The 23,252-nt window shown below is 46.7% G+C and overlaps 3 protein-coding genes across 4 annotated transcripts; 1 reads left to right on the top strand and 2 right to left on the bottom strand.

Annotated features, from left to right (window-relative positions):
- Nucleotides 1-473: 473 nt before the first annotated feature.
- LOC147051515 (uncharacterized) lies at nucleotides 474-2,123 on the bottom strand. Its single transcript, XM_085918775.1, has 6 exons — nucleotides 1,942-2,123; nucleotides 1,533-1,618; nucleotides 1,222-1,424; nucleotides 1,007-1,154; nucleotides 760-882; nucleotides 474-677 (listed from the first exon to the last, which is right to left on the bottom strand). The coding sequence occupies exons 2-6, from the start codon at nucleotides 1,591-1,593 to the stop codon at nucleotides 604-606; spliced, it is 609 nt and encodes a 202-aa protein (XP_085774901.1). The 5' UTR covers nucleotides 1,594-1,618; nucleotides 1,942-2,123; the 3' UTR covers nucleotides 474-603.
- A 1,711-nt stretch (nucleotides 2,124-3,834) lies between these two features.
- On the top strand, nucleotides 3,835-8,675 carry hpn (hepsin). 2 transcript variants are annotated; one of them, XM_085919427.1, is made up of 13 exons: nucleotides 3,835-4,135; nucleotides 4,391-4,492; nucleotides 5,120-5,227; nucleotides 5,303-5,344; nucleotides 5,494-5,623; nucleotides 5,689-5,802; nucleotides 5,894-5,934; nucleotides 6,003-6,168; nucleotides 6,575-6,765; nucleotides 6,991-7,086; nucleotides 7,149-7,291; nucleotides 7,437-7,601; nucleotides 7,683-8,675. In XM_085919427.1, the coding sequence occupies exons 2-13, from the start codon at nucleotides 4,456-4,458 to the stop codon at nucleotides 7,725-7,727; spliced, it is 1,278 nt and encodes a 425-aa protein (XP_085775553.1). In that variant the 5' UTR covers nucleotides 3,835-4,135; nucleotides 4,391-4,455; the 3' UTR covers nucleotides 7,728-8,675. The 2 variants fall into 2 exon arrangements, with proteins under 2 accessions (XP_085775553.1, XP_085775554.1); XM_085919428.1 differs by having other exon boundaries at nucleotides 3,839-3,985.
- Nucleotides 8,676-8,873: 198 nt separating this feature from the next.
- LOC147051513 (B-cell receptor CD22-like) lies at nucleotides 8,874-14,323 on the bottom strand. Its single transcript, XM_085918237.1, has 17 exons — nucleotides 14,275-14,323; nucleotides 13,553-13,651; nucleotides 13,252-13,363; nucleotides 12,968-13,113; nucleotides 12,769-12,889; nucleotides 12,575-12,711; nucleotides 12,322-12,444; nucleotides 12,102-12,248; nucleotides 11,339-11,444; nucleotides 10,996-11,159; nucleotides 10,703-10,852; nucleotides 10,506-10,637; nucleotides 9,765-9,846; nucleotides 9,589-9,637; nucleotides 9,429-9,500; nucleotides 9,261-9,364; nucleotides 8,874-9,006 (listed from the first exon to the last, which is right to left on the bottom strand). The coding sequence occupies exons 1-17, from the start codon at nucleotides 14,321-14,323 to the stop codon at nucleotides 8,874-8,876; spliced, it is 1,926 nt and encodes a 641-aa protein (XP_085774363.1).
- Nucleotides 14,324-23,252: the final 8,929 nt, after the last annotated feature.

Raw genomic sequence — 23,252 nt, 5'->3', positions numbered from 1 at the left:
TTTCAATTCTTTTCGTACAAACGGAGTCAGTCCCGCAAGACTGTTTGATAGTGAGAGCGGCCATAGATTTCATCATGTTCAAAGTACGCAAGGGTGGCTTTTAGAAAGTCAAGGGCTACAGCCAGTTGTGCTGTTCTGGTGCCATTTGCTGTGTTTGTCTCTAAACACTAGCTATCTGACAAGTGTCAATCAACACTGGCCAATCCTAGGTAACACACAAACCAACCACTCAACTCTCATTCTTCTACTAGATGCCAGACACACAAAGAGGTTTTAAGGAAGCAGCTGAAGCAACACAAGAATTCTTTCTCTCTCTCTCTCCCTCCCGCCGATGTGCGCTGACACAACAGGTGTCACAACACAAATGGAATTGGTCATTTTTTAGGCTTAATCATTTGTTCTACGTAAACATCTCTGTAACATTCATTTCAACTTCTAAGAGGCACTCAATAAAACCTCAGAAAACAAAAAAATGGGCAGATTTTTCTTTTGTTTATTCATATATTTCTATTTTGGGGATATTTTCGTAAGTCTTTTTTTTTCCAGTTGATATCGGCAGATGATCGGTTTCAAGCCCGATTGACTCTTTTGAAGGTTCTGTTATCAATCCTTCTCCTTTTTCTTTTCAACATCTTTGGCTATAATTGAGAGTATATCCTCTTCATCTTCTTTGCCCCCTGCAGGTAATCAAAAAAAAAAAAAACATCACAACTTGAATCCCTTCAAATTGCTCACCATATCAATGCCTCTACTACTTACGGAAACATTTGCGGAAGCCCCCGGATCTTTGCAGAAATACGTACAACAAAGCAAATACCAGGATGATACCAAAGAAGGCCCCGATAGCGCAGCCAATGAGGATTGCCAAGTAACTGCCATTATCTGAAGAAACACATTCCACATTTGGATGGATGGATGGATGGATGGATGGATGGATGGATGGATGGATGGATGGATGGATGGATGGATGGATGGATGGATGGATGGATGGAGTGGTGATCCTCACCGTAAATACGTAGAGTGGCAGTGGAGCGGTCCAAATCATTTGGCAGCTGACAAACAAGTCTGGTGTTGTTGTCTGACTTTGAGGTTCCTTTGAAGGTCCACACAGCCAGCGATTGTCCCTTTTTTATCAGACAACTTCCATAAAGAGCCTAAGGACATACGGAGAAGACGTCTGAATGACAGTTGTGGTCAATTTCAATTCTTCTGTTTTCTGACCTGGGGGATATCTTCCACACGGCCACCGGGGCAGGTGAGGCTGTAATTTCCGTGAGCCCCGGATAAGTTGAAAGTGACGGCGGGAGATGTTTCGGGCACAGCGCAGGTGAACACGGCGGGATCCCCCAAAAACACAGAGACGTCCTCCGGTCGGATCAAAATCTCCGCTGCCGTGTCGGGGGATACGCTGCTCGCATTTTGTGCTGCAAGGGGTACTCCAACGTTAAGGCTTCAGAAAATTCAATAAAACGCGGAAAATCATCTTTAAAGCTACTGTGTGGAAAAAGTACCTGTTCAAGATCAGCACATACCTGATGAGGGTTGAGGGATGTGGATCAAGGTCAGCAGCAACAGGATCATGTTCTTCCTCATCCTCAAGCTGTTCAAATGCTGCTCACTTCATAACAACGTTAACAAGCGAGAATATTATTCAGTCCTGTCACGCAATGATCTTCAATGGCGCAAATGGGAAAAGAAGGCCTTCATTCAAATGTTACTTCTTCAGGTAAGGCAATTGGGAAAAGATTCTTCAGAGAATCAAACAAAGACGAATGATTTGGGAACTTTCATTGTTTGAGCGGCCGGCTCAGAAATCCGACGAAGGATACAAAAAAAGTTCCTGATTTGAAATGGAGCTTTTCAATTTTCCAGCTTCAACTCCTACAACACATTTGTGTTCTATATCAGGAAATGAAGGAATAGTAATCAAACATAACTGACCTCCAATCCAATCTTTCCAGCTCTTAAACAATGATACCGACGCCGCTTTGGAAACCAAAAATAATAAATTAGAGCTCATCAAACAAATTGATCATCTTTCGTCTTCTTGAGCGTGAGAACAAAGTCCGCATTCAGATGAAACATTTGTGCAGCGGAGAAAGAAAGGAAGAAGAAAGAAAGAAAAGAAAGAAAGCAAACAAACAGGTTGAGCTGGCTTCAAGTGGCTGTGATTGAGATGTTTTTTTGGGGGGGATTTTGCACACACGGCCAAGAAAAACATGCAAGTGGCTAATTAGACAGCCATTATCACTCCTCAGAAGACTTCCTGTTTTTTTTTGACTTGCATATGGTGACCCCAATTCTGCTCAGGCTCTGTCATTCCTGCAAGACCTCTAATTCATACATTGCAACAAATAGCTATGCTGCCCCCTTGAGGTGGTTGGACACATGCACATTGGCCCCAAAAATTCCGTCGGACGACTTCTGCTATATCTTGCAACAACAAGAAGACATCTACGATGAGCAAAATGATCTTCATGCGTGACCGTGCAGCACCTCTGGCTGCTATGGACATAAAAGGAGAGAAATTCACAAGTTGAATGGATGGATACAAGAATCCTAAAAAAGCTTGTGACTTAAGTGATTGAAAGTGATCATCCTATTTCATCAAGTCAGAAATTTTGAATTCAAATTGAAATGTCAGAAAGCTTTTGTGAAATCCAATTGAAATGTCATAGAGGAGGTGAAAAAGGAATCATGAAAATGAAGTCTGGATGTCCAAAAGCATTTTGTAAACAAGTGTGCCTGTTTTTGGGAGTCACTGTCCTTCTGGTTTCCATCCTTTCCTGCCTTATCACAACTTGAGAATTTCCATCAACAAGAAGAGCCTGCCTGGCTGGCTGCGTGGCTGCCTCCCTCCCTCCCTCCCTGCCGGCCTGCCTGCCTGCCTACTCTCTCTCGCTGCTTGTTTAATTGGATCTTTCCGGACATAACGTCTGAACTTTGATAAATACACAATACAGCCGCTGCTATTAATAGCACTTGAACGGAAATGTGATTTTTTTCCGCAATCAAAAGGTAAATGTAAATGTCCGCCTGTACTTTTGCGTAGCGAACAGGGAAAATCCCTCAAATTGTGGGTGAACATTTTGCAAAGGACGACCCCTGACATTTGCAGCCTCTGATTGTTCCTTGCTTGGTCACGTGATTCCTCGGAGAGGTGGCTGGGGCGTTCACAGTTCACACAGCTTTCTCTATTGACTTTTTGGGCCTGCTCTACTGGTTAGCACAGTGCAGAGGTCACAGTGGCTACTGTGCGGCTTTCCTATGGTTACTCTGCTTTATGTATGCTAGCTTGATTGCTCAATGTCAATTGTCCATAGGTGTGGAGACAGACGACTTTGTCTACATGTGGCCCGCCTGCAATGGGCTGGCTGGCTGGCTGGCTGGCTGGCTGGCTGGCTGGCTGGCTGGCTGGATGGCTGGCTGGCTGGCTGGCTGGCTGGCTGGCGAGCAGGTCGAGCGCCTCTACCGCCCGCCGTACAAATGAACATCCACATTTTAGTGGCATACAAATGATATTATTCATAGTAAAATAATAATGATCATATAGTTGTTATTATGACTAGGTCAATGAACAATTGAATTCATTTTCATGACATTATCACCAAGAAAAAGACTTTTATCTGACTATTACAAGAACCAATTTGCCATGTTTTATTCACACGAAAACCGAATCCGTTTTAAAACTCATTTGTTTAGGTTACATTGTATACAAATTGTCTTGTGCGCTTAATGACTACGTCACGCCCGCCCGCCCGCCCGCCTGCCCCCCCCGCACGCACGCACGCCCCTCCTCTTTTTGCCCCTCACTCAACTTCTGCAACCAGCACTTTGGAAGGACGCAACTTGGAGTAAAGTCATCGGAATTCCTTTTTCGTTCAATCTGCTCTTTCTGATGGTGTGGCACTTTCTATTGCTAGCTGACGCAAGCTGCCAGAAAAGAAGAAGAAAAAGCTGAGGTTTTCAGCGCTGTGGAAGTCAGGTCAGTAACCTGTGAAGGAAAAGCCAAAGGGGGGCAAAAGCTTTGCATACTGGGACTGGTTTATTAGTATGATATACCACTGGACTAAGGCAAATTGCAGTTGAATTCTGAAGGGAGCTGCCAGTACACCTGCTTTTAGGAGGAGACAAGGTGAGCCTACTTGAAAGATGGATTGTCATTTACAAATAGTTACCAAGCGCTAAGCTTTCGTGAAGGCTTTGCCTTTTTGTCCTTCCAAATAATCTGCATATGTCGTCAGCGATAATATTATCCCAGCCTGCCCGACTGTCTGTCCTGACTGACTGTCTGTACATTGTTACAAAACTTGCTTGACTATGTATGGAACAAGTTCTTAGCCAGTTTCCATATCAGCTCTATCCATCCATCCATCTTTTAATGCCGTAGGAAATCAAGGGAGTTGAGAGGAACGCCAGGAAGAGGACGTCCATAGTTGTCACCGCTCTGCAGAGATGTATGCTGAAAAAATTGTAAAAGAGGGGAAGATGGGTAAACAACACACACGCACTCATATTCAGATGCTGCATGTTGTCTGCATTTGGAGAGTGAGCAGACCTCAGTCCATTTGACTATTGTTAACTATTAACAGATTTGTTCCAAGCCGACTGCTGCTGCTGCTGCTGCTGCTTTACCTCTGTTTGTCAATTCAACATCCCACACCAGATAAATGATCTATTTCCAACGCTTTACTCTATCCTCAAAGAATGGCATCAAATGATGTGCATGACAATGGAAAGAATATTCTTGCCGTTGAGTTTTTCGAAAACCTTAGCCCTCTTCGCTGCTGACACGTGAATGGCACGTTTCCTATTTCAATTGGAAAGAAATGATGATGATTTAACCTAACACGTGCATCTAGAAGCCCAAAGTAGGCCGGCGAGTGGAGAGCCACCGTCGCTCGCCGTCTCAGGTAGAAGCGGAGCAAACAAAAGACTTGTTCTCTCTCTCCATTCGGCTGTAATTGTCCCGAGGGGGAGAAAGAGGAAAAGAATGTCAAGGTCGTTTTTGGATCACTCATTCCTTCTTGTTCATCGCGGACGGATATTTGCAGCGAAAGGCGGCGGCCATTGCTGTATTTGTTGTGATTCCTCCGTATCTCTGCCCATTTCTGCCCAGGGAACAGGGGCATCTCTCTCACTTGTGTGTTAACCCCTTGCCGCCTGATAGGCGTGTGCGTGATGCTGATGACCTTGGGAGCCATTGGATCAGCAATCTGGGTCATAGGTCAGATATGATTACAAACTGTGGAAATGACACCAAGCAAAATGTTGACGTAGGCTTTTCTTATCTCCTCTGTAGTCACGTACTGCTCTGTGGAGGAAGACACGGGATACTACGACGGTAGAACATTTCAACCACTTTGACCACGCACGGGCACATTGTTAAATGACCACTGCTCTCACCGAGTGGGAAGGCACAATATTTGATAGAATAGAATCAACGGATCGCATCGAAGGGCAAAAAGGAGATTTGCTTTTCATCCCAAACAGTCCAAGTGAATTCGGCCGACCAACATCTGAGAGTCTTGGACTCGACTCAGAAGAGGTGGCGTCAGGTGTGTTCGTCCTCGGCCAACGAGCTTCTGGCTCGTGTCAGCTGCGCCGAAGTGGGCTTCGTCAGGTGAGCCAGAGCGTCTGCAAAAGGCCTGCCTGTGGTGCAAAACTAAGGGCGCTCCTCTCTTCCAGCGTGGTCAATTACTCCATTACGTCCGTGCAAGACGCCAGCGACGGCGGCTTCTTCTGCGTCCGACCCGAAGAGCTACGCTATGGCAAGAAAATTCAAGACTCTTTGTTCCCGTGGTAACTACGTTGACCTATCAATTGGATCTGTACTTTTCAATTCAGATGATGTGTGTTGTTCTTCTCTTAACACGTGCCACATATGTTGCAGTGACTGCGAGAGCAAGGAGGTGGTCACATTGTTGTGCCAAGGTAAGAGAGAGAACGTATACGAGGTCCAACTACTGCGCTGAGAAATGGATTCCTTCTTATCCCATCAGACTGCGGAAGGCGGAGTTTTGCGGCAGATCGCATCGTGGGCGGCGTAGAGGCGCGGCAGGGCATGTGGCCGTGGCAGGTCAGCTTGCAGTACGACGGAGTTCATCAGTGCGGAGGTTCCATCATCTCGGACCGCTGGATTGTCACTGCGGCTCATTGCTTCCCCAAGTAAGAGGCAGGCACAAGTCCCAATTCAACAGCTTTACTATTTCAAAGTAAACTGAACTGCGAAAGGTCAAGATACTATTTGATGTTGGGATAACTTTGCACAATGAAAAAGCAATTCTCTCGGCACGAAATCCTTTCCTCGTACTGAGAGCAATTGAGAACTATTTTGCTCATTTGCGGTAAATGAATTTGAGCAAGGTTATTCGGTATTATTCAAATTCAAGTCTCTTGTCTTATTTAGAAATAAAAACGGTCGGTCGCAGGACGAGTAAATTGTATTGGCCGTTCACAATATCTTAGCATGAGGTGCATTGGCATACACGTGAATTAGACTGCAGATATGAGAAGGAAGAAAAAAAAGCTTGCCACTCAATCTACTAAATGTCTTTTTTTTCTTCGGCACTAGGCGCAATGGCTTTATCAGTCACTGGCGTGTGTTGATGGGCTCCATCTACAACAAAGCAGCCAATGGCAACGTGGCCGAAGTGAAAAGCATCGTTTACCACGGCAACTACCTGCCCTTTGTGGTCAATAACATTGACGATTACAGCAGCGACATTGCTGTGCTCGCCCTGGCTAAGCCCATCACCTTCAACGGTAGGAGTCCGCTCCTCCCAAGAGCCAAAACAAAAGAGCATTTCAGCTTGGTCGTGTGCGTCCTCTAGTGTTCCACTTTAGAACTGCATTTCCAGAGGAGGGCCAAAAGGCAGAGCTCTCTCTGCCCTCCTCCGTTCATTCAATCATTCATTCAGCACACGTTTGTTTGTTTGTTTGTTTGTTTGTTTTCTTTTCTATCGATGTGTGTTTTTCCGCTGTTTGTAGAATATATCCAACCCATTTGCCTGCCGGTGTACGGCCAAAGAATGAGAGATGGACAGATGGGCACCGTCATAGGCTGGGGGAGCTTAGGAGACTCGGGTAAGTCGCCAGCCCATCATTGCTGTTAACATTGCCTCCCTCACCTCTGTGATGACGTCCAGGTCATCAAACGGACGTTCTGCACGAGGTGAACGTCCCCGTCATCAGCGACGCCATGTGTAACGCGCCCGATTACTACTACAATCAGATCACGGGCAGCATGTTCTGCGCTGGCTTTGAGAAGGGAGGCGCCGATGCCTGCCAGGTCAGTGTGTGGGTGGGTGGGTGGGCAAAAAGAAAAAAAGAACCATGGCTAATGCATGCTTAGAAAGGAACTCATCATCATCATCATCAGATAGATAGATATGCCTGCTTTGTGGCAAATCTCTCAACTGGATTCTTTGCGTCAGGGAGACAGCGGCGGGCCCTTTATGGCCGAGGACCGCTTGTCCAAAAGCAGCCGGTACCGTTTGCTGGGGGTGGTGAGCTGGGGAATCGGATGCGCCACGGCCAAGAAGCCCGGCGTTTACACCACCGTGTCCCGATTTCTGCCCTGGTTATCTAGCGCCATGAGGGTAAGTAAGAGCTTTGTGAAGGCTCTAGCTGACCTGTTTTGCGCCTGCTCTTCATATTTGTTTTTTCTATGGCCCCCGCAGAACTATAACAACTCACCGGGGATTCATAAAATGGCACGGACATGACTCAGCGCCGACGTTGCTACGCTTATGCTTACTGCTTCTCCCACTACAGAGTCAACATGAATGTTTTGGAAGTTCTCATCTTTTCAGTTCCTGTTGTTTTTTTTTGCTCCTTCTGTTCCCTATTTGTGCATTCTAAATTTGTTTGGTACAACAGCCTAAAACGCAGTGGTGTCCTCTGCTGCCGCATGAGCACTTTTATCAGACACTAGAATATCTTCATACGATCAAAAGGACAAATGCAGCCTTTGTGTTAGATCGACAAAGCCAGGCTCAGGATCACTCTAAAAAAATGAAGCGTCTACAAATGCGCTTCTATTCTCTGGTTCTATATCGTACTAGGACTAGTCATGAGAAAGCGTGAAGAAGAAGAAGAAGGAAAAGAATGGCGGTGTGCAATGGTGCTATGTAGAGCCAGGGGTGCTCTATCCAACCAGGAGTGCAATATGAAACTCAGAAGCACCTATCTTTTTTAGAGTGACTTTTTTTTTGCAGCAGCAGCAGCAGCAGCAGCAGCAGCAAGGTAATTTGAACAAGTTGCTACAAAGGCAACGATGTTCTTACCTCCTTCCTTAACTATGTCTGAAGATTGAGGTTAAACTGCTCATATTGAAATCCGTATTGTGTGCGTTTGTAAATAATGCTTGATGTTTTGTTTATGTAGCATAGCGTCATGAATTTTGTTCTCAAATATATTGAGTTGAAGTATGTGCTGTAATTACTACACAAGTATTTTAGAGGTGATAAGAATTTGGCAGGTCATTGATCCACACGTTTCCTGATGTTCTCTTACGAATATCCAGTGATGTAAGAAAACCAATGCAAAAATCCTTGCAGAAACATAAAAAAAAAAAAAGATGCTTCTAGTCACCGGCCAGCTGCACTGTATGAAATGTATTGATTTGAATGTCATCCAAATAAATACTCCATCTTAATTGAAAGAACTTGTAACTGTTGGCCTGCGTTGTTCTGTCAAATCATGAGAAATAAACATTGGCATCCACGTAAGAGCGCCTGAGCTTGCTCAAATAAAAATCATTCCAAAGAAAAGCCACTGATCATAATTGTGGATGGATGGATGGATGGAGTTTACAATGATGATGACCGAGAGCGCATTTCAAATATCATCCTCATCTGTGAGGTGAACCTTCAACGCCATGGACTTACATTCCGTGAAAAATGTGGTGCGACGGACGGCAGCGGAGTGGCAACAACTTTCGTCGACTCCTTTGCTTTTGTGTCGCCCCCAAGTGGCAGCTTTTGGACCTGCGCCTGCTCTCCCCTGAATCGACGTCAGCGGCGGGCAAAAGGCAAAGCATATGAGCTCATGAGCACATCTGACTCACATCATCATTAGCACTTCCTGCACTTTGGCCTTCCTTTCGACAGCCAGCAGAGCAGAGCAGAGCAGAAGAACAATGAGATGATGTCGTAAACGTGTCTACTACGCTTGTGCTGTCCACACTCGGGCTGCCTTTCAGATGACAAATGAACGAGCAGAAGATGCGTGGAGCGCATCGGATCAAGTCTAAATACCTTGACAATCCGGAGTGGCATTTGGAGGCAGGGCTGTGGGTCGGAGCGTCCTTGAGAGGAACGATTGCAGGATGGGAGCTGTCACTCCAGTCTTCGGCCTCCTCCTGTACAAAAGAGTGGCTGATTAGCGTCATGCCATTTGGATATGATGCAATGTTGCTGACCTACCGCTACGTCAGACAGGAAGGTCTCCCTCAGTGGCACCGCTGCTCGGGGTGCGTCTGCTGCGACCGAAGGCCGCTAAAAGAAAGAAACCAAGTCCAAGAAGCAAACCGTCCTGAATCACGTGCTGTGTGAATCACGCATGAGAAATGGTCAAAGATCATACCTGGGATGCTACTCCGGCTGATTCCATGTCAAGCGTGTGCATGTTCTTACTGTGCAGAAGAAAGCAAAGATTCTTGAAAAGCATCTAATAGGGATGGCCTCCATTTTCAACAATTCAGCCTTTTGAAATGATGACAGGTCTATGGGGGCAACCTGGAGCCATATGGAAAACGTCACCTAATCATAATGGCCACCGTCAGAGTGATGAGCCCGGCAGACACGCCCACCGCTGATGCCAAAGCAATAACCTTTAGTCGGCCTGGTGGAAATGGAGACAAAATAAGTGGGATCCAAATAGTTCAGCAGACGTAAAAATAGAAAGCGGTATGGAAAAAGAGCTTTGCCGATGTCTAGACCCGAGTCTCGTCTTTCCACTCGTGATTTCCAAAGGCTCCCCCTTCTTCAGCTGTCTCGCCTCTTGGAGTCCTTTTCCACAACACCTCATCTCCTCACGCTCCTCCCTCAGCTTGACATGACTCACAATGACTCATAGAAACAGATGCAAGGCAGTCCAGAGAGAGAAATTGCAATTTTTCCTTAGGCTCATCCTCGCAAACGGAATGAAATTCGCCATGACCTATCTTTCAGTTTGAACGTACATTTTGTTTTGAGCGGAAAATGCCAACGAACGTGACTGGCCGTCGTGTCTCAGTGGAATGTTTTTGCTCAAGATGCAGCTGGGTTGGATACGTGGATTCGAACAGGAAAGGTCGCTGATTGAAGTATCCACTGCTTTTCTTGATCCCATTTCTTATTGCCATGACATCGTTATTCCCTTTTTTACCTCCCCAGACAAAGGAAGCTGCCTTTCATCCTGAGTTAGGATGCGCTTTCATTTCACTACTAATAAAGACTTCTTGCATATGTTATGTGAGAGAAAGAAAGAAAGAAAAAGCCATCTGGCGAGGGAGGCCGTACCTCGGACTTGCACCGTAAGGACGGGAGAGCTGTGGACTCCCATGCGGTTTCTGGCCTCACAGTAGTAGCGGCCACTTTCTCTGGGTCCCACCTCTGAGAAGGTGAACACGGGACCGGTCCGGCTGGCCCACGCTACCTCAGAAATACTGGACATCCATTGACGTGTTCACGTAGCCAACATTTTGCCACTCACTGACATTGTACCGGCGCTCCGTCGTGCGTTAAACGATGCCAGGTGAAGTTGTCGGCGGCCGGGTTGGCCCGACTGCTGCAGGTCAGAGTCAAAGGCCGCCCGGCGTCCACCACGCTGGAAGGGCGAGCCAGCACTGAAGTGTTCTTGGGAGGATCTGCCGGAGTGACAACAGCAAGCATCTTTGGCTTCACTTGTCTTAGCTTTCGGGTTCCGCTTTCCAGCTTGCCTAACGATTGCGCGTCTGACTTTTGATCGCTTACGAGCGCCACAATTCAGACCGGTGACTTGGCAACTTACACAGCACGCTAAGAGTGGTGGGATGAGAGGTTTGATGTCCTAATGGGTTCCACGCCGTGCAGTAGTACTGACCGGCGTGGTGAGCACGCACCGAGGGGAAGCTCAAATTCTGGACGCTTCCTTTTGCCAACACCTGCCCTCCTACCACGCCGTACCACGCATACCTGAAGGAAGATGGCAAGAATCCAAGTCATTGCGATGCTCAAGCCAGGTTTACACCTAAGAGATACGTCCGCATGACTCGGTCTTAATTCGAGACAATGAATTGTATTGGAGCGTGTGCAATTGAAAATAAAAGACGACCGGGCAGATGACCGGAAGGCAAAGTGCATTTGGCGGCTACCTGCTGGCCGGCGGCTGGGCACGGCTGACGCAGCTGAGGTTCACGTAGGTGCCTTCTCCGATGTCGCCGGGCGGTGTGATCAGCACGCGGGTATTTTGGGGGGAGACTGAAAAGGGACAAAGAACACTCAACAGCTAGCTAGATAAGACCGATGGATAGATGGATAGATGGATGACATTTTGGGGGATTCACAGCCTTTGCTCGATACTTTGTTGATCTCAAATCTTTTTGAATGAGATGCCGTAAGAAATATGCCATGAAGATGCCCCCACTCGTCTCAACTGGACATTCTTATTGAGTTTGTTGACCACGACTTAAGCAGCACCCATTTTTATCCGTCTCAGTTTGTCATTTGCTGTCGCGGTTGCTAGTCGTCGTCATGGACGGATGGCTCATATTTGAATCCTGTGCTTGAAAACAAACGGCTGTTGTCAAATCACCACTCACCGTACAAAGAACGGCTCCAATAAATCCTTACAATTCTAAAATGAATTTGGGATTCACGCCCGTGACGAGTGTATGGAAAAGTGCGGCTCGTCCATTTCGTAGGATTTTCGATTCTGACTTACATCTTAGAATTTCTTCTTGTGAACACAACAGCCACTAAAACAAAACCTAACCCAACCAAACCATTGGTGGAAACATACTCCATCAATTGAATCCACTAAACACGAAAAGGAATTTTCTCCTATCTTTTAGCTGTTAAAACGGGATTCGACTCTTATTCTCGTAAATCTTGCCAATGAAGAAAGTGAGAGTGTACATGTCACATTGAGAAGAAGCGCTCCGGAGCGTTGCCTTCCCAGGGAGTTGCGAGCCACGCAAAAGTACTCTCCTCTGTCTGTGGATTTGAGGGGAGAAAGGTGGAGGTGAGGCCCAAAAGTGTCTGGGATGCTGTCCATCTCCATGTCTGTGGAGAAGACATCTTTTGAAATGAGCCGTCTGAGGCACTGTCAGAGAAGCGCTTTTATATTGCGCCATACCTTTGAACCAGGCAAAGCTCTCTACGGGCGGAGCCGCTTCACTGCTGCACCACAGAGTGACTGAGCCACCCTCCGACACCTCCCCTAAAGAAGTAATGCGGATAGAGGTGGAACGAGGAGCATCTGATGGGGGGGAGAAGAAAAAAAAATATCCATGTCCATCCATTTTTGTGTTTAATTGTTGTTTTGTTATTTCCTGGGGTCCAAAAACAAAACCAAAATCCCAGTGCGCATTTTGTTTGCAATTACTTACGGCCAAGAGCCAGAGCGAGGGCCGGGGACTGCACCTTCTGCGGCGGGATGGGTCGACAGATATAGGCTCCGACGTGCGCTCGCTCAAAGCGTCGGATAACCATCCACTTCTCATAGGAACCCAGGTTCAGCCCGTTCCTGTGTTCAAAGCATTTTTCTTGCCATTCGATGAGCAAGTTGCAGCAGCACACTCACCTGTACAATGCCAGGCTTCTTCCCGGAGCGGCGCATCCCGTGGCCCGGCAGCCTACAAACAGCGTCTCCGCAAAGCCAAAGGTGTTGGATGGCCTGCTTGGATGCAGCTGGACCTGGAGCTCTGGCACATTCACACAAAAGCCTCTTGAATTTCATCCGCAGTCTCCGTCACAGCTGATTGGGCAACAACAACAACAACCTGTTACGTGGAGAGTGACGGTGTCTGGAGAGGTCCATCTGCCCAGCGCTTGGTCTGTCTCAAACCTGAAGTGGTACTGGCCCGCATCGCTCGGCTTGACAGCCCGAATTTGGAGCGAACAGCTGGAATAGCTTCCGCCCATGTAGCTGCAATGCAAAGTCAATTCAACGATACGTATCATTTAGAAATATACTCATGATACTACCATATACATATTTCATCTGAATTGAATGGAAAAATATCATCAATGATGATCATAAGGATATCATCTGAAATGGCCTTACCGCGTGCGTCCGCGAAAAGACAAGCCTATTTGGTTCCCGTCCGTGTGATGGCTGAACTCCCTTTGACCATCTGCTGAAACGCGAAACCACACGACCCGCTTCACGGCGTGACCTATGAAGATCAAAGCGCTCAAATGACGAGGTAGTGAAATGACAAAGACGATAGGTTGGATTGCAAAGGCATCAGCGAGCATTTTGCTCTTCATATCTCTCGGACGGTGTCGACCACGAGATCTCAATGGGAAAAAGATGACGATGGGACACAACGATGAGAGAGACAAGTGCAAAGAAAGCTAGCTACCTGCTGGATAGTCATAGCGGCAGGGCAGCGTAACGGTGGTTCCTGCCCACACGCACATCTCTTTTCGGGAAAAGGACACGCTCCACCCGCCTTGGCCCCCTGCGGCACAATTACATCCATTTTTATTTTATTTTCATCTCTGTGTGAATATTTCACCCATCAAATTTGCATCATCTGATCCTGGATGCAATTTTTTGCCAGAGTGACTGAAAAAAGCTGTCATGGCAGCCATGACAGGATCTGCTCTCGTCTTCTTCGCGGATGACAATATGTTCACCGTGGACACATTTCTCCCTTGGTATGAGAAATGGACTTTTCTGCTTTGGACTTCGAGAGCAGATCCACTACGTAGTTCATTCCAAAACACACAAGTGAAAATATGTCTCCTTGGAGAAGAAAGTGTCAAACAGCATCAAATCAAATGGAAGCCATTCTGTGCTACTGCTGCTGCTGCTGCTGCAAGCTTGCACAAAAAGACAATCAATACTTGGAAATAGTAACCTGAGCGTAAAGGCAAGGGCACCTGGATGCGGGACCTGACCTACGTCACTCACTCTTCCATTTTTATGCTTCATTTCTGATGAACTAAAAGGCCGCGCTCCAATTTGGTTTCAAATGGATAAATAGACTCATTCGGTATTCATCAAAACACGCCACATTCTCTTGACATCGTGCAAAAAAAAAACAATTGTGATGGATTGCACAAATGTTTGTTCACCCACCTGCTAAAGTTGTAAGTACGGTGGCCAGGAGCAGCGCACCTGACAACATCTCTGCCCAATGAAGAAGAAAAGGAAGCAAAAGCTGGAGCAGCAGATCACATCCAAATAAGAATCATGCTAGCTAGTTTCATATGACAAATGACTCAGCGCTAATCAAGTTGAAGAGTTTTCACTGCAATGACACTTGGCTTGCTGATGAGGAAGGAAGGAGCCTTGCTCGCTGGCGGGAGGGGGCAGTGGGAGGAGTCTTTGCTTCTTTCAGACAATTTGCCATGCCGTTTTCAACAACTGCAAGATGATCTCGACTTGTCGGCTGCTCGGCTTTTCTACGACTCAATATTAAGTGCCTGATGTTTTTCTTGGAATTCGAACTTGCTGAGCATATACATGATGTGTCAAAGCCTTTCTTTTGTTTTTCACCGGGTTGCGAGTGCGGCTATTAACTTTGACATATGATCATCTTTTATTGACTTGAACACATCCACAGAGTAACATTAGCATGCAGCTCAAGTGCTCTTTCTGGCCATCTCACGCAGACACAAATCAAAAGTTCACTCTACATTAAGCTCCATTTTGCTCTTTTTCCCCAATCAGCTCCACAGGGAAATCCCTCCCTCATATTTTACACACTCAAATTGAAATAAAGCTTAACACGCAGAAAAAACCCAGTTTACATTTTCATCGCTCCTTGGAGAAAACTAACTCACACAGCGCTTGTGCAAAAATTGGACATCAAATCATAAAATATGGATGGATCAGTTCTTTTCGTTCAAACGCCAGTTTAAAAATGACCAAAACAACATCCACTGGTAGGTCTTTGTTTTTTAATGAAGATCTGACCATTCTTTCTTTTTTTGCTACAGTTAGCGACATATGGAAATGAACAAACAAACCAAGGCAGCGTAGAACATAGCCAAGAATCCACTATGTACGAGTTGCTTGCTCATTTAAGCCCGGGTCAAGCACAGTGTGCCCAAAAAGATTGGTCCTACTGCTTCTCTGCTCTGAACACTCCATCCACCTGGCTGGATGATGAGTAGGCCGAAAAATGCCTCCCAAAGCAGACGCTTGAAAGACCTTTGGGTCAACCGCGTCCACTTTTTCTGATGAGTGGAAATGACTTTAACATTCGGCTCTGCTACATTCCAGCCAATAGATGTCATCTTGGCGTCACCGTCATTAACCCAAGGAGCCGTCCGTCCATCCATTCAAGCTGCGTCCAGAAGCTGGAAGGATTTTTGGGGTCATATTTACAAATGATATCGTGATCAAAAGCAGTGAGGAAAAAGATGTATTTCAAATGGATTTGACCCATCATAACACAAAGTGCCATTTACTTTCAAAAAGAAAAGAAATGTATTTATACAATGTCTTTGATGTCTGAGCAGATCAGGGAGGGAAACGCAAGATCAACACCCGAGAAAGCCTTTTTTTTTTTTTTGCTGACTTTGCAGTGCAGTCCATGGAAAGAAATGTGCTTCCATTTAGTCTCAAACAGCAACAACAACAACAAAAAGAAAGAAAATGAAATGCTGCATTTTTAGGGCTTATGGATGCCATTTTTATAGTTGACACATTTCAAGAGATGAGCAAAGAAGGCCCTCTGAGTGGGGGAGGAACGGACAAATGGATGACAGCGTGCGTATCCGAACTTGGGGAAGGTATCCGTCTTCTCACCACAGATGAAGTGTGACCGTCTGGTGGACCTGAAGATTTTCCACTGTTGCAAAACACTTCCTGCCCGCACTTTTCATGTAATGTGACCGCTCGCTGGCTGGCCGGCTGGCTGACTGACTGGCTGGCTGGCTGGCTGCCATTCTTTATGTTGTGTAATCTGTTATTTGGCTGTTATTCCAGTGCCCGCAGATTAGCCAGCGCCCCAGGCAGGCAGGCAGGCAGGCAGGCAGGCAGGCCCAATCCACACAAGGCTCTGTCCAACATGTGTTAGTCTTCATGCTGAGTGGACCTCTCCATGGGCAAGAATGATGAGGATCAGAGCTACAATCACTTCTGACAAGGTGATATGTTGTTTTTGTGCTGCCTTTTAGGCTCTCCACACCACCATTTGATGAGCGGGACCTTGGCCAAGAAAATCAGTGCAGCAGCTCGCACGGGGGAGGGGGGGGGGGAGTAGAGAAAGGAGCTTTCTCCAAACCAAACCTTCCCATTTTGCCACCAGATTTCTTCTCTAAGCATCAAGAAATGTGTTGTATGAAATGATTGCAATCCCATTCACAAAGTGGGCAGCCAGGCAGGCAGGCAGGCAGGCAGAGTTGCCTTCCTTTCATTTATGCGTCTGCCAGAGACCCGTCTGTGGCTGCTGTGGTCTTCTAGGCCCAATGAGTCACGTCTGCTGCTTATTATGGCTGAGAAGGTTTGGCCGCCCACAGCCCACCCCACCCCTCCTCACCCACCCACCCACCCACCCACTTCTATTACGCCCTCCCGTGGCAACAGGCAAGATTACACCTGGAGTCAAGTGAACATTTTTGGTCGACGTCATCAGCGAATGCTAAATGTCGACAATGAAGAATATTGACTTTAAAGTTAGGAATGAGGAAGCGCTCGATTTATCCACACATAGACAAACAAACATTCACATTCACGCGGCACAGGCACGGGGAGAACACGCAAACTATTACTAAGCTACAATTCTTTTTGGAATGCCCAGGGGGTCCTTTCTTACGTTCATTTAGGTCACGCATGTTTTTGGGCAGCAACCCAAAGATGTATTTTGCGCATTTATATTGTGTTATTAGTCAAGACATTGGCTTGAGAGAGTGCAAGGGCGCATGTTTCATTTCAATGCAATGTACACTAGGCTACTTTTTGGATGGACGTGACAATAAAGGGACAAAAATCGACATTTGTCACACAGACATATGTTCTCCGCATCACTGGGCATTCAGGGTCGACTTCTTTTTTATTTATAATGCAGTGGATCCTTCCAGTCACGAGGGGCTACTTTCCTAGCATGCAGGATATGCTGGTAAAGGTATGAAATATTTTCCTGCTTTGACAGTGGAGACTTGGATTCGTTCCTATACTGCCTTGCTGAGATTTGTGTCATTTGTCCCCCCCCCATATGCTTTTAGCACTTTTGAGTAACCATGAAATGGATCAATTGGATTAGTCGTTTGATCAATCTTCAGTGCAAACACATTTGGCAAGTTTTAAGGAAATGTTAATTGGCTTTTTATTCTAGTGACCAAGTGCAAAAATAATTGGATAGAGCTCTGACTACCAGCTGTGAAGACGGCCAAGTGACTCGGGACACCTTGAGGTCAGTCATTCTCTTCAACGACAATCAATCCCGTTCAATCGTCATTTCCTGCAGTTCTCAATCAAGAAGATGATATTGTCCCATCTGGTTGGGGGCCAGCCGCTCTCATCTAATGATCAGAAATGGGATCTGTGAACACACTACCTCCGTGAGGGGACTCCAGGGGTGTTTCCTGGTCAAGTCAGTGGATGTGAGACTGCCCATCTTCCCACCTGGAATCTGCTCCACAGGAAGTCTGGGATCCAGTTGCAATGGGAGGAGTTAAGTCCCAGGGTCCACAAGTTTGGCAGGAACTGTGATATTAAATGCTCCGGTGAAGTCAATAAACATCACTCTCACGTCCAGTAGGTGTTAGCCAAGTCCAGGTGGGAGAGGGCGTGCGTGCGTGAGTGAGGAAACCAGAGACACGCTTTGTCTCCATGTGCGCGCGGGTGTTGGGACCATTTCAGACCATTCTTACAACTTCATACTGAGGTGAGCAGCTTCTTTTCAAAATCCCTGCCAAAGAGGACAGGAAAGGAGGGAGGTAGGGAGGAAGGGAGGAAAGGAGGAAGGGAAATCTCTCTGCCAGCACACCTTGTTCTCTTCTACTGTCCACATTCTCCCAGCTGGTCTCCATCTTCAAGTCTGCAGTGGCACCAATTATTTACCGAGAGAGAGAGAGCCCCCTCGGTCGGCCTGTCCCCCCACTGGATTTTTGGGCTTTTCAAGTAGAAGTAAAAACCATTTCCTGATTGAGAGCGACCATGTGTGTCGTCCGTGCGCGTAAGTGCGTGGGAGTCGCTGTGCTGTGCTGTGCTGTGATGCTTTTACCATGTGTGGAGTCCCTCCGTGGGACTGAATAAAGTCGGATATGAAGGAACCTGTCAGGTCTGGGCTACTGTCGGAAACCCCATTACGTCCTCCTCATCTCCCCCCCTTTTCCTGTCCATTTGAAGATCCAACTTCAGTGGATGTTGACAAGTATTGTTTCCGTCCATTTTCTACACAACATAGCCAGCAGAGGTAGACTCATCCAATCACAGGCATCCATGGGGGTGGGTGGGGATGGACTTGTGTTCCTGCTCTCAAAGACATAACTGGGAGGATTTGGGAAGAAACAAACAACAACGTTACCAGAAGTGGTCAAAGTGAGAATTTAGTTGAATGGTCACAGCGGGGAAAGTCAATTCAGGCCTACGATTCCCACCGCCATGTGAATTTATACGCAGCGTAGAAACAAATGCACAAAAGCAATGCGAACCTCCTCATAAATTCTTCTTAAGGGTCTTTCATTTGTGGGTTATAAAGAACAGCGCGCTTCATACGATACCTTTCCAGCATTCTCTTACCATTTATTTCCTTGGCACGTAACTCGACGACGACCACCAAAACGAGTCTCGGGGCTAGCTAGACCGGCTCGGCTCGTAACTCGAGGCCGACCGAGCCTGTAAATATAGATTGCAGCGTCCGTAGAGGATGGTGTTTGGGTCCCCGGCCGCCCGACGGGTTCCATTCCCCACCCGGCCTTGCTTCCGGACTGCAGAGAACGGGGACAATTCTTTTTGGTTTCCAAATTTCACAAACACGTCGTACGTTGACTGACGCAAAGCGAGCGCTTTAGTGTCAAGGGCTTTACCGCACGGCAGGCTCCTAAGTAGAAACAACGAGGTGGTCACATTGTCCTACTGTGTGTCAAAGCAATTTGGGGTGTTTTTTATGTTTTATTCCCGAGGTAGCTGAAGTTAAACAATGACCGTTATTACAATTTCCTCACATCACTCTGGAGGCTCCGATAGTTTTGCAGTAGTTTCCAATTTTGGTCAAATGAGAAATGATTCAGTCGAGTGAATCCATCAAGCCTTTTATTAATAACAAGAAGAAGAAGAACGACGACGTTATCTTCAAAGATGATGCAATATTCCGAGTCTGAATGTCCAAATATATCGTTTGGATTTGGATGGAGTTCACTAAGTGGCAAGGCAAGGCAAGGCAAGGCAAGGCAAGGCAAGGCAAGGCAAGGCAAGGCAAGGCAAGGCAAGGCAAGGCAAGGCAAGGCAAGGCAAGGCAAGGCAAGGCAAGGCAAGGCAAGGCAAGGCAAGGCAAGGCAAGGCAAGGCAAGGCAAGGCAAGGCAAGGCAAGGCAAGGCAAGGCAAGGCAAGGCAAGGCAAGGCAAGGCAAGGCAAGGCAAGGCAAGGCCTGCTTTTGCTTTTGTTTTTGCTTCTGCTTTTGCTTTTGCTTTTGCGTTGTCCACATGGAAGGACTCACTGTTGGACTTTCCTGCAATCCCAAAGCCAATTGTAACCTTAACCCAAAGCCTGTAATTAGCTTTTCTGGAGGGAAAACAGTCGGCACAAGTCATTTTCTGGTAATTGACTGCAAGTAGAGTTTAAATGGTCACAGACACATGTACAAACACATAAACACATGTGTGTGTGTGTGTGATAATGAGACAATCGTCATCTGGACTGCCTTATACCTAGTATCATCTCCCTAGAAACTAAATTGGTGACTTTGGTGTGAGTCAGCTGCAGCATGATGTCATCATGCCGCTCTAATTCCTACAATCAGGGGCACACCAGTGAGACGGAGAGATTTTTGTGAAAGTTAATGTCATTGCGTAGGTATTCTTCGAGTGCGTATTCAAAAAGAAAAAAAATATATTATATACACAATGATTCTCGTACGTAGTGAATTGTGATGTTTTAAAGCCGTCCAATTGGGAATAGTACGACATCAACTTGAGAGATTGTGCTGTATTTTCAACTTGTGCTTTTTTGGCTGCACCATCAATGAGAGTCGGAGACGTTTGCCCACAACCGGTCATTTCTTATGAAGCCGTACGACTGACCCTGTCAAAAGAGCCTCACATTGCTCAAGTCTGCTCGGAAGTCTGCTCGCTTTCCTTGGCGATAGCTTTATTAAAGACTCGTTTTTTTTTTTTTTTCTCTCGATGCGCTCGTGTGTGTGTGTGTGTGTTGTGTTTGCGTGTGTGTGTGTGTGTGTGTGTGTGTGTGTGGTTTACTAGCCGGCTGCGGTGGTTGTCGGGGGCCAACCCTGTCCAGCTGCTGCTTTACAAGACTGTAAGATCAAACACACACACACCCACACACAATGGTTTGACTTTGCCCTCACCTCTTCCACTCTCACGTTTAGTCTTCTTTGTGGCTAAATGAAATGTCCATTTCCCATTCAGCAAGATTTTCCATTGCGTTCTGGTCAGGCGGCGATGACCACTGCTGACCTCACTGTACAAGGCACAAGTCCCCTCAGCCCAATAACGTGCATTCGTAGAAAGAATCAAATGTCTCAATTTGAGCTGTTTCTTTTCCTTTCTTTCAGTCTTTGTTAACTCTAACTCTAGGGCGCTCGCGGTAAAAATGCCGCAGTCGACAGCAGGGGTCCGGCATTTGCAGGCAGGCAGCCACGCAGGCAGGCAGGCAGCCACGCAGGCATGGCTGGCATGCGTGGCTGAGCACAGTCGTATGGCATAAGCCAGACAATGTGAATTGTGCCCATCACCTCAGTAGTGATGCAAGTGATTCCTCCATTTGTCACATCTCTGTTAAAGCGGACGATGATGGTTGATTTCTTTTTGTTCCCTGCCATTTGCGTTCCTCCTGCCCACAATCCAATATGGTGCATCAACTCTGTCAACATACAGACAGAAATGCGAATGGCAATAGATCACTCCACAATTTTGCTCAACTTTGGCAGAAGTCTGGACTCTCCCGAGTATCATTCGAGTTAGCGCGCCGGGTTCATACAAAGCTTGGAAGCTCGCTCGTCATAATTCAGATATATTTGAAAAAGAACATCACTGGATAAGGAACACCTGTAGTCATATTCTTCCTTTCCATAATCATGTTTGGACAATGCAAATTGGAAAAGGATCAGAAAGAGGCCTCCATCCCTCACATTGATTGCAAGGACATCCTGAAAGATGAGAGGAAAAAAAGGCACAAGCATTTGTGTCATTGTTTTACAGCACGGTGACAAGACGAATCCAACAATGGCTTTTTATGATGTGTTTGAACCCAGTGCACCACCAGCGTGTTTGTGAGAAACTCTATCACTCCATCATAAAACGGGATATGAACGGAAAAAGCTAAAAGAGCGAGCGAGCGAGCGAGCGAGCATGGTTTCAACTGATGTCTTCCAGTTGTGTGACCTCTCTTTTTTTTTTTTTTCTGTCTCTCTGGCTTTAATAAGGCCAGCTGTAGAGTCGGTCGGCCTCTCTGGGGGGAAGGAGTAGAGCGTGGCTGGAGCTGAGGCTGGAAGTGCCGGTGGGGGTGCAGGTTAAGCATGGGGGCGGGGCAGGCATCAGGGCGGGGGTACTTCCGACCATTTTTCCCCCCATGCAAAATCCCATCAAGTCTGGTGCTTTGGCAGCCAACTATTTGCTTTTCTTTACCTCCCTCCCTCCTTTATTTCCTTCCATCCATCCATCCATCCATCCCACTTTTATTTGTCATTCTTTTTCCCCTTCCTTTCGCTCAGTCCATGCCCGCCATGTGCTTTTGGACTTTTGGTAATGAGCCTCTCAAGACAAGTCCAGAGTCTTCTTCTCCCCCTTCTTGTGACTTTCAGACGATTGTCCAAGGAGCGCGATATATTGCTCACTTCCTCGGAGAGCCTTTCACCCAGCAGACGCCTGCTCTGCGGTACCGCGTCGGGCCCAGACCTGCTTCCGAGTTCCGACAGGTCCCACGACAGAAGCGTTCAGCTGGGCTGAGACTGCGGGGGTGATGCTTGCGGGGGGGGGGGCGTACGTGTGTGTGTGTGTGTGTGTGTGTGTGTGTGTGTGTGTTTTTCATCAGACTAATGAATAATACGTCTGAGCTGCAAGAAGAGTATCAAGCGAGAGGAGGAGGAGAGAAAGAGAGAAAGCTAATGACTCTCAGATGGTCTTCTACTACTGTGCAGCTGCTGCAGCTCCAACTTTAAAAGGGGAACACTAGCAGATTTATAAACTAGGATTATTATTTTAGGGATATAATCATAAGGCTAGAGTGCTCATGCATGAAAATACCTTATGATTTGCTGTGCTCATTTAGTCTGAGATGATCAAATGGGCCCAGAATTGCTATTTTTTCATGTTGCTTGTTATTTTGTAGCATAGACGTGACATTGCTGGAACTTTGGGGCCGGCGCTCATGCGGGTGTGCCTGCCTGGCCCCTTTGGTTGAATGTGCTACGCCTTACTGGGCATTTGGGTTGAATGGGATGAATTTCAAGAATCCCAAGCGCCGTCTGTTAGTCATTGATTCATCCATAAGCGACAGGTACTGGTGCTATGCTATTGAAAAGACTATGGCTGCTATCATTGGCCATGCTATGCTATCATTTGGCCAAATTCTAAATCCCCATTCAGGCAATTGAAGTGGGGTCAAGCTGTCATGTCATTTTATGCAAATGTAACAATTACTACGCTGTAAATCAAATCATTTCTTTTTCCTACATTCTTTGCTAAAATGCTGCCACGTGTGCTTGTTATGTTTTCTGGCCTGCAGGCATCCATTCAGGCAGAATTGGATACTGTGTGAGATCAGAGCCACACATGGGAGATGCAAATCAGAGGAAGTCAGGATGGACCACAGCGACTCCAGCACATCTCGCACTATTTTATTGCCCTCGGCCGCCCACTACTGTGAAATACGCTGTCTAGGTTTGGAACGCTGGATTGGTTCCATGAGTAGAAAAGAGGGAGCAAAGG

Source organism: Syngnathus leptorhynchus, chromosome 8, assembly GCF_054491065.1.
Source record: "Syngnathus leptorhynchus isolate UIUO chromosome 8, UIUO_Slep, whole genome shotgun sequence".
Classification (NCBI taxonomy): domain Eukaryota; kingdom Metazoa; phylum Chordata; class Actinopteri; order Syngnathiformes; family Syngnathidae; genus Syngnathus; species Syngnathus leptorhynchus.
The sequence above is the reverse complement of the archived record's forward strand: the minus strand, read 5'-3'. Positions and strand labels throughout refer to the sequence as shown.